General features: G+C 51.0%; 1 protein-coding gene across 1 annotated transcript in view; it reads right to left on the reverse strand.

Annotated features, from left to right (window-relative positions):
• Positions 1-10,000, reverse strand: part of LOC128457435 (dedicator of cytokinesis protein 3-like) — a 59,273-nt gene that overhangs the window by 7,756 nt on the left and 41,517 nt on the right. Inside the window, 11 exon segments of the mRNA XM_053442120.1 lie at positions 2,706-2,791; positions 3,899-4,018; positions 4,133-4,220; positions 4,526-4,644; positions 4,782-4,863; positions 5,239-5,383; positions 6,690-6,820; positions 6,888-7,004; positions 8,853-8,936; positions 9,108-9,287; positions 9,870-9,956. Coding sequence (XP_053298095.1) covers positions 2,706-2,791; positions 3,899-4,018; positions 4,133-4,220; positions 4,526-4,644; positions 4,782-4,863; positions 5,239-5,383; positions 6,690-6,820; positions 6,888-7,004; positions 8,853-8,936; positions 9,108-9,287; positions 9,870-9,956 — 1,239 coding nt within the window.

Consider the following 10,000-nt stretch of genomic DNA (forward strand, 5'->3'; position numbering starts at 1 on the left):
CAGAATGTCAGTGAAGGTTTTTCAACTTCAAAGAAAAAGCAGAGAAGTGCTCTGAGGATCTGAACTGGTGGAAAAAAGGTTTTACATTTTTAAAACAAAAGCAAACAACGCATCATCCTTCACAGTATCTTTACACTTCATCACAGCCATTTAATATCCCCCCCCACTCACACACACACCTCTGTGTATTCACTCACTCTCTGTTCGATCTTCCATTGAATAAACATGCATAAAAAAAAAACTGTATATAGTTTATAAATGTACAGTCATTCATTTCATAAAAACTGGCAAAAAGTGTATATTTCTCAGAGTCAATTTTCTCTATAAACGTCATCAGCCTGATCGTTTGCACACATTTACATCGTCAGCTGAAAAACAAAAAGTCCTTTTCTGACGTCACAACCTGAAATGAAATGATTTCTTCACCTCCTCTCTGCTGTGAACACGTCAGGAGCCATCGCCCAGCAGCTACTAAACCACTCTGGAAGCCATTTAACTTGCATATTTCACCTTCAATCAAAAGGATTCAATATAAATTATTATTCATATACTTTGATATACTGTTTTACATGTATCTACACACTTTAATGCTTCTTTTGGAAAATATAAAAACCTCTCGGCTCCGACAGGACGTCATCATCGTTAAGATATTGTACCAGATAAAAAGAGACCGAAGGAAATGAAGACTTTCATCTAGGGAATCAAAACCTCGACATGTCGTTGGGCTTGTTGTTGATGTTCCTCATTATTACTTTCTGATTTAACCTCTTTGACCTTCAGTGTTTGTTCTGGTTCCTGGAGAAGGTCGGGACAGGTTCCCTCAGGTCTCAGTTTGGTTCTCACGTCTTTCTCCTTCTTGTCTTTCTCTCTGAAAATAGTTTCTATTCTGTTTGTTCTCCAAGTTTCATCAAGTCTTCAGCCGACGTCTCACTCCTCGCTGATGCCGTGCTCCCACGCCACTTTAGCTTGCTCGTCCTTGGTGGCAGCGATGATGGGCTGGGAGATCTTGCGTGGCATGGGCCGTGGGGCGGGAGGAGACGCAGACTGGGCGTCTTCTTCCGGGATGCAGCCCTCTCGGAGGTAGGGCTTGGGCGGCAGGGCGGGAGGAGGCTCGTGGAGCTGGTAGAGAGGCGGGTGGTGGGGGAGGTAGTGGGGGTGGAAGTGGTGGTGGTAGTGGTGTTGGTGGTGTGGCAGCCCGTCATGCTGCAGTGGTTGTGGAGCGCCGGTGGAGGTGGAACCCTGAGCCGGGGTGACGCCTCCTGGGGCGGACTGGCTGCGGCAGGGCAGGAGTTTCCCTCCGTCCAGGACCTCGGGCTCGGAGACGCTGTACCTGACGGGCTGGTACAGAGAGTCCAGGTCCTCCTGGTCCGTGGTCCAGGCCTGGCTGCTGGGGACGGACTCCAGGGTGTCTGTGCGGCTGGCCGGGGCGTCTGAGGAGGAGGAGGCGGGGCCACCGAAGTTACTCTCACTGAGGGAGGAGACTCCGGAGCTGGCGCTGCCTGATAAGGTGGAGCTACTGCCATCCAGGATGGACTGTGGACTGGTGGGCGAGGCAGGTATAGGGTGCAGGGGAGACTGGAGAGAGAGAGAGAGAGTCAGGACATGGACATGATGGAGGTACACAGTCACTTGGATATATCATGACCTGGACGACTGAGATTCTCACTTCAAATCAAATTTGAAAACACAAAAACTGAAACACAGAATACGATGTGGACATGATCCACACTGACTCATCGTGAGGAGCCGGGTCATTGAGCAGGAAAAGGTTTATCTGATGCTTTTTTAACAAAAGGGTTTAAATTTGGTCTAAATCTCAAACTCAACTCAAACACAGAACATGATACTGTTGAATCCCTCTCTCTCTCTCTCTCTCTCTCTCTCTCTCTCTCTCTCTCTCTCTCTCTCTCTCTCTCTGCTCACACAGATGTCTCAACATTCAAAAAAAAAGAACAGTACAACACATAAACCTTGTTTCTGTAGCGGTGTTCATAAATAAGTTGCAGAGGAAGAGGACGATAAGAAGAAGGAGAAGTGAAAGTCAAATAACGTCGTGGTGTTGGTATTAGAATCAAAGATCAGGACGAGGACACGAACGCTCAAAACTAAACAGAAGTGGGAAATGGATATAAACCAGAAGGACATAAAGAAAAGGAGTGAAGGGAGATTTCTTTCACTGATGACCTCTGATGACCTCTGATGACCTCTGATGACCTCTGCCAAGGACGTTTGTTTTTCAGCAGCACTAAACCAGCTCTACCGGACAGATTCCCATGAAACTTGGCTGAAGGATGAGATTTGGGTGAAGAACTCACTTGCATATCCAGATTTTTTGTTTACCACTTTGAGGTGTGAGCTCGACCACTTCCTGCTTCTGTTACTCTGACACACAGGAACTAAACAACACAACTTCCTCTCAACTCCACATCTGAGATCATTGAAGGAATTCTGCTCAGAAAGTCTTTCACAGGATGGATTCATCTGCAGTTTGATTTGAGATCAAACGTCTTTGTGCAGCAGCAGAAGGAAACAACGGCCGTGAAGTTTCCCAATGCTGGCACAAACGCACAAAAAATGGACACAAAGAAATACACACGTGGAAATGCACTTTTTTTGGGGAGTGCACACGGACACAAGGACAGACAGACAAGCATCCAGACCGACAGCAGGAGTGAGGAAGAGGAGGAGGAGGAGGAGTAGGGTACCTTTCTTAAGGAGCGCGCGGGGAGAGCTGGAGGGAGGTCGCTGACCTGGTGGTGGAAAGCGTCAAAGTGCATCGACAGGTGTTGCCCTACAGGGGGGGACACAGCAGGACGGACTGAGAGAGAGGCACGCTCACACAGCTCAGACCAGAGAGGAAGAGGAGGAGGAAGAGGAGGGAGAGAGCGGGAGGAGAGAGAGAGAGAGAGAGGGAGGAAGAAGGCTGCAGAAGGAGGACTAAAGAGGAGGAGTCAGAGCAGAGCAGAGGTGGAGGAGTGTGTGTGTGTGGGGGGGGGGGAGCACTCAACCAATCAGGAGTCAGTCTCAGCTGTCAATCATGACGTCTCTGTTTTCATATCATCAAATAACTGATTCAAACCAAACTGATCAGAAACAGGTGAACAAACATCAGAGAGAAGAACGAGTGGAAACGACAGAAACATCTTCACAAACATTTATTTAACGTCTACTTCTGGTTCCTGTCGTCCATCTTTAAATCTGAGTGAAACACAAAGTGTGTCCGTCTGTGACCGAGTCGTCCCCCTGAACGGAACGCTGGACATTACCCATGATCCTCTGCTTCACAGTCAAACATCAGACTCACTTTAATCAAACTGATGGTTTGAGATAATGAAACCTACAGGATTACAGAAACACACAGCGACAAACAGCAACACAGCCTCACACACACACACACACACACACACACACACACACACACACACACACACACACACATACGTTAAAGCTTGGGTTGGTAATCCTGGAAAAGGAAGGCTACACTTTTAAATCCCACCCCCTCCTATTGGGCCTGTCGTCAAGCTCCGCCCCTGAAAACACACGATGGTACGCTAACCTCTGACCTTTAGCTGATAAGTGACGGACAGGTTCACCGGCCAATCCTTTGCTTCCCTCGTGTTTATTACAGTCCACTTTTTGCCCTTTTCCTCCAGAAGACTTTATTTATTACTGGTTCTCACCAAATGTGAGTGGATCTTACCAAATAACAAACAACACAAACAACACAAACAACATGCACATCCAAAACAGAGGAGTTTACCTGCAGTCGGGTCAGAGGAACGGCCAAACTCACAAAGAAAATATTCACTCACAAGTCCATGCATGTAACACGAACACACACACACACACACAAAGACACACAAACATGCACGCACACACACACACACTAGTGTCGTACCGTGAGGCAGGTTGCGGGGGGGAACAGGAGGTGCGATGACGGTGCCAGCGTGGGCAGAGAGGAAGGGGAGAGCATCTCTGCTTCCACTGTCCAGACTCCAACTACTGGGGGTGGTGAGCACTGAGGAGAGAGGACAAGAAGGTGGAGAGGAAGGAGAGAGAGAAAGGAGGTGAAGAAGATAAGTGTTTTCTTTCTTTTGAATGGAATCTTGTGCTGGTGTGATGGAGCTCGAACCTTTCTCAGCCACCGAGAGGTTGGGGTCGCTGCAGGGTTTACACGGACCAATCACCTGATGGAAGAGCGCCCGCTGGAAGTTCGCTGGCTGGAGAGAGAGAGAGAGAGAGAGAGAGAGAGAGAGAGAGAGAACCAGCCAATCAGTGAAGTTTCCATCTACAATCATTTGTTCTCCAGACTCATATGACCTCCCTGTGACCTGTCAGCTTTCCCTGACTTTTGAATTGAATGTTTGTTTAAAGCTTCAGCTTCTCTTCTGTTAATCACATATCACACTTGAATCCATCTTTGTTGTGTGGACACGTGTGCGTCCGACCGATGGATCAAGTGTAAACACATCATGTTTTGTGTGACCCTTCCACTTCCTGTCATGAGGAGCTGCTGGGTCAGTACCTGGCCGTTCTCTGTGATGTTGGTGTACATGGCGCTGCTCGGCCGCTCCCTGTGCGGCGGCAGCAGCATCAGCATCTCCCTGTTGTGTCTGTACTTGTCCGGCAGAGAAGGAGAACCCACTGCAGGAGGACACACAGGGGGGAGGAGTCAACACAAACATACTAGTGTCTGACAAACTGAAATGAGTTCTCCGACTCATCAAGCATTCCTCCACGCGGTGCTCGTGGGCGGCACTGAGGCACAGTGGGCTGCTCACCTCTGATGGTGGAGGGGGCGGAGTGTATCAGCTGAGAGGGCGCAGAGTGGGTGGAGCTAAGGCTAGAGGAGGAGGGGCTTGCCTGAGATGGAGAAACACAGATTAATAAAGTGAAAAGAGGGATACGCTGTGTGTCACAGTTCACCTCCATACAGTATGATTTCTATTAATCTCATCTTCATTTCTTATTTGTTCAATATAAAACAAAGTAAATGAAAGTTATTCTTCATGATGTCACCTGCAGTAATGTTGCATTCACAATAATATGAGCTCACTGTGACCTTTGACCTTAACTGAACTCTAATCAGTCTGTGAGTCCAAGTGACGGTAGCGCCATCTTTAAAAGTTTTTCTTTAGAGGCAGAAACAGGTTTTCTTCAAGGTCACCGTGACCTTTGACCCATGAATTTCCATCTGTTCAATCCAAGAGGCCTCTGACAGAGCGGCCATGGACTCACCTGCATTCGGTAGAAGTCCTCCGGGTGCTCCACCACCATCCCATCAGCCAGGATCAGCAGGTTCCCAACGTTCCCCATCTCACTGGAGGTGTGGGAGGAGAGAGAGGAGGAGGAGTTGCGCACTGGAGTCAAAACAGCTATGGGGCTGGGAGGGTGCAACCAAGGAGAGACGGGGAAGTTGGAGGAGGAGAGGAAGGAGAGAGGAGGAGAGGAAGGAGGGAGAAGAGGGAGAAGAAGAGGGAAGAGGGAGAAGAGGAGAGGAAGGAGGAGAGGAGGAGAGGAGAAGAGGGAAGAGTAAGAAGAGGAGAGGAAGGAGAGAGGAGGAGAGGAAGGAGGGAGAAGAGGAGAGGAGAAGAGGGAAGAGTAAGAAGAGGAGAGGAAGGAGGGAGGAAGGAGGGAGGAAGGAGAGGGAAGAGAAAGAAGAGGAGGGGCAGGAGGGAGGAAGGAGGGACGAGGAGGGGCAGGAGGGAGGAAGGAGGGACGAGGAGAGGGAAGAGGAGAGGAGAGGAAGAAGAGGAGAGGAGAGGAAGGAGGGAGAAGAGGAGAGGAGAAGAGGGAAGAGAAAGAAGAGGAGAGGAAGGAGGGAGGAAGGAGGGACGAGGAGAGGGACGAGGAGAGGAGAGGAAGAAGAGGAGAGGAGAGGAAGGAGGGAGAAGAGGTGGTAAGAGGAAGGAGGGAGAAGAGGAGGAAGAGAGGAAAGAGGGAGAAGAGGTGAGGAAGGAGGGAGAAGAGCAGGAGGGAGAAGAGGAGGGAAGAGGAAGGAGGGAGAAGAGAAGGGGAAGGAGGAAGGAGGGAGAAGAGGAGGGAAGAGGAAGGAGGGAGAATAGGAGGGAAGAGGTAAGAGGAGAGGAGAGGAAAAAGGGAAAAGAGGAGAGGAAGGAGGGAGAAGAGGAGGGAAGAGGAAGGAGGGAGAAGAGGAGGGGAAGGAGGGAGGGAGAAGAGGAGGGGAAGGAGGGAGGAGGCAGAAGAGGAGGGAAGAGGAAGGAGGGAGGAGAGGAGGGGAAGGAGGGAGGGAGAAGAGGAGGGGAAGGAGGGAGGAGGGAGAAGAGGAGGGAAGAGGAAGGAGGGAGGGAGGAGAAGAAGGGCCAAGCGAGGAGCCGTGCAGAGTGCATTCAAAAAGAAAACACAAAACAGCAACACAACATGCGTTTTGGTGATTTGTTGGGAGGGAGAGAGACGCAGGGCGACATGATGGGAAGAGGAAGAGAGAAAATGGAAGAATTTCAGAACATGTGATGATTCCAGTCGAGTAGAAGACACAGAGATGAAGTGAGGAAGAGGAGGAGGAGGTGAAGGTCAGTGTGTTACAGAAGTAGAGGTCGTCACTGAGATGGAACCAGCGTCACAAAGAGACATGAAGAGAGAAAGTGTGTGAACTTGTGACACTGTGAGCGGATGAGTAGGAAGCAGTGTGTGTGTGTGTGTGGGGGGGGGGGGGGGGGGGGGCTGACCTGTGCCGGTGCATGAGCTTGAAGCTCTCGGGGCTCAGGGGGCTGTGTGAGGCCAGGATCCCTCTGGAGGTGTGGGCTCCTGAGACCACCTTGTCCAAACCAGGAAGTCCCTGCAGGGCCACATAGAAACACTGCTCTGATTATTCAACCCGCTCGACCAATCAGGACGGAGCAGCCCGCCGGGCAGAGTGCACTCACGTGACAGAGGCTGCTCCTCATCATCTGGAACTGATCGATCAGCTTCTTGTGCAGTGGCCTCATCTCCGGGTGCACCAGCTTCTCGTGCACCGCCAGGCCGACTCCCAGGATGTGAACCTGAGGGACACATGAAGAACCATGAAGAACCCTGAAGTGAAGAGGAACCCTGAGCTCTCTCCGTCTTCACAGCATCTACATATCCTCTCCTCTGCCAAAAATATACACTTTACTCATCCATTAAAGTGTGAGGATGAACCACTGGGCCTCATAAAAGATCATGTTGGATTATTTTTCTACGTTCATATGAACATCCACAGCTTCTGTCTGCAGAGAGTCTGAGTTTTAGCAGAATTAATGTCCCAATAAAACCATATATGGCTGCACTTCCTGCCCCATGTCAGAGGGGGAAAGAGACAGAAGAAGAATTTTAGGAAGTCACAGATTGAAGTTGATTTGAGAGATGCAGAGAGGACCAGAGGGATGAGGAGACTGAAGCAGAGGGAGGAGGAGACTGAAGTAGAGGGAGGAGGAGCCTGAAGTAGAGGGAGGAGGAGCCTGAAGCAGAGGGAGGAGGAGACTGAAGCAGAGGGAGGAGGAGACTGAAACGGAGGGAGGAGGAGACTGAAGCAGAGGGAGGAGGAGACTGAAACAGAGGGAGGAGGAGACTGAAGCAGAGGGAGGAGGAGACTGAAGCAGAGGGAGGAGGAGACTGAAGCGGAGGGATGAGGAGACTGAAGCAGAGGGAGGAGGAGACTGAAGTAGAGGGAGGAGGAGCCTGAAGCAGAGGGAGGAGGAGACTGAAGCAGAGGGAGGAGGAGACTGAAACGGAGGGAGGAGGAGACTGAAGCAGAGGGAGGAGGAGACTGAAGCAGAGGGAGGAGGAGACTGAAACAGAGGGAGGAGGAGACTGAAGCGGAGGGAGGAGGAGACTGAAGCAGAGGGAGGAGGAGACTGAAGCAGAGGGAGGAGGAGACTGGAGCGGAGGGAGGAGGAGACTGAAGCGGAGGGAGGAGGAGACTGGAGCAGAGGGAGGAGGAGACTGAAGCAGAGGGATGAGGAGACTGAAGCAGAGGGAGGAGGAGACTGAAGCAGAGGGAGGAGGAGACTGAAGCAGAGGGAGGAGGAGCCTGAAGTAGAGGGAGGAGGAGACTGAAGCAGAGGGAGGAGGAGACTGGAGCAGAGGGTGGAGGAGACTGAAGCAGAGGGATGAGGAGACTGAAGCAGAGGGAGGAGGAGACTGAAACAGAGGGAGGAGGAGCCTGAAGCAGAGGGAGGAGGAGACTGAAGCAGAGGGATGAGGAGACTGAAGCAGAGGGAGGAGGAGACTGAAGTAGAGGGAGGAGGAGACTGAAGCAGAGGGAGGAGGAGACTGGAGCAGAGGGTGGAGGAGACTGAAGCAGAGGGAGGAGGAGACTGAAGCAGAGGGAGGAGGAGACTGAAGCAGAGGGAGGAGGAGACTGGAGCAGAGGGTGGAGGAGACTGGAGCAGAGGGAGGAGGAGACTGGAGCAGAGGGAGGAGGAGACTGAAGCAGAGGGAGGAGGAGACTGAAGCGGAGGGAGGAGGAGACTGAAGCAGAGGGAGGACGAGACTGAAGCAGAGGGAGGAGGAGACTGAAGCAGAGGGAGGAGGAGACTGGAGCAGAGGGTGGAGGAGACTGGAGCAGAGGGAGGAGGAGACTGAAGCAGAGGGAGGAGGAGACTGGAGCAGAGGGTGGAGGAGACTGGAGCAGAGGGTGGAGGAGACTGGAGCAGAGGGAGGAGGAGACTGGAGCAGAGGGAGGAGGAGACTGAAGCAGAGGGAGGAGGAGACTGAAGCGGAGGGAGGAGGAGACTGAAGCAGAGGGAGGAGGAGACTGAAGCAGAGGGAGGACGAGACTGAAGCAGAGGGAGGAGGAGACTGAAGCAGAGGGAGGAGGAGACTGAAGTAGAGGGAGGAGGAGACTGGAGCAGAGCCCGAGGCCTCACCTGCTCCTGCATCAGGTCTTTGATCTGCGTGATCTTCTCCGTGTCCTCAGGGTGGCTGCTGATGTATTCCTTATCAAAGAAGGCCTGGTCACAAAGGAAAGGGTCTGATGAAAGTCCTGCATCTTAAATACTCAGGTATGATATGTTATTATTATGAGACAGCATCACTTAGCCCTGTGCTAATGCTATCTGTGATGTGTGGAGAAGTTCAGTGTGATGATCAGAGGAGCTCTATGGAGATCTAACATGTCCGACCTCTTGGTACCGGGCGATGCCTCCGTTGACCGCGGCGTCGATGACCCCGTTCAGGGTCATGCTGAGCAGGTTGATGTTCCCGTGCAGCTGCTTGTGCTGGTACTGACTGATCAGAGTCCGCAGCTCCTGGTTCTTGTTCTCCACCACAGAGACGGCGTTTTCCAACGGACTCACCTCCACCTGGAAGAGAAGGATTCACGTTCTCACCATGAACTCACTCCACAGGGGAACACGACTGTGCTGCCTCACTGACAGGCAACCTGACAAATATTATAATATATATATATATATAATATATCTGGAGAAAGTCCGGAACCGGTTCTGCAGACGTTCCTCAGAGCGTCTAAGATCTCAAAAGACTAATTTCTCAAGCAGAGATTAAATCTGCTTCTAAAGATCCTGATGACGATGGGCCCGATGTTCATTTTGTATAGAACCCATTAAATTATGACGCAGATCTGGATCCAGGGATTTTGATCTCTTTCATTAACATTGTGAGAAAGGACGTTGTCTGGGAGAATATTAATGAATCTTGATGATCCATATTTAGGTTTTTATGCCAGATGTTTTTCTGACATCTGACATTATACACGTTTCATTCTTTGTTAGTTCTACTTCACCACATCCTGAGGTTGAACCTGAAACACCTCGCCTCACACGCTTCAGGGGGGTTTACCAGTGTAGTTTACAGACTGGCAGCAGGAAGCTTGTGGTTTAGTTTTTATTGTATCTACTGTCCATGACATTTTTCAGTTCACTCACCAGCTCTCGCTTCTCCACCTCGAACCAGCGAGAGATCCCGGGCAGAGGGTGCGTGAGGATCAGGGTGGTCCTCTCGATCCAGAGACTCTGGAACACAGAGGATCCAGAACGTTTGCTCTGAACATCAGCAG

Source organism: Pleuronectes platessa, chromosome 2 (genome assembly GCF_947347685.1).
Source record: "Pleuronectes platessa chromosome 2, fPlePla1.1, whole genome shotgun sequence".
Lineage (NCBI taxonomy): Eukaryota > Metazoa > Chordata > Actinopteri > Pleuronectiformes > Pleuronectidae > Pleuronectes > Pleuronectes platessa.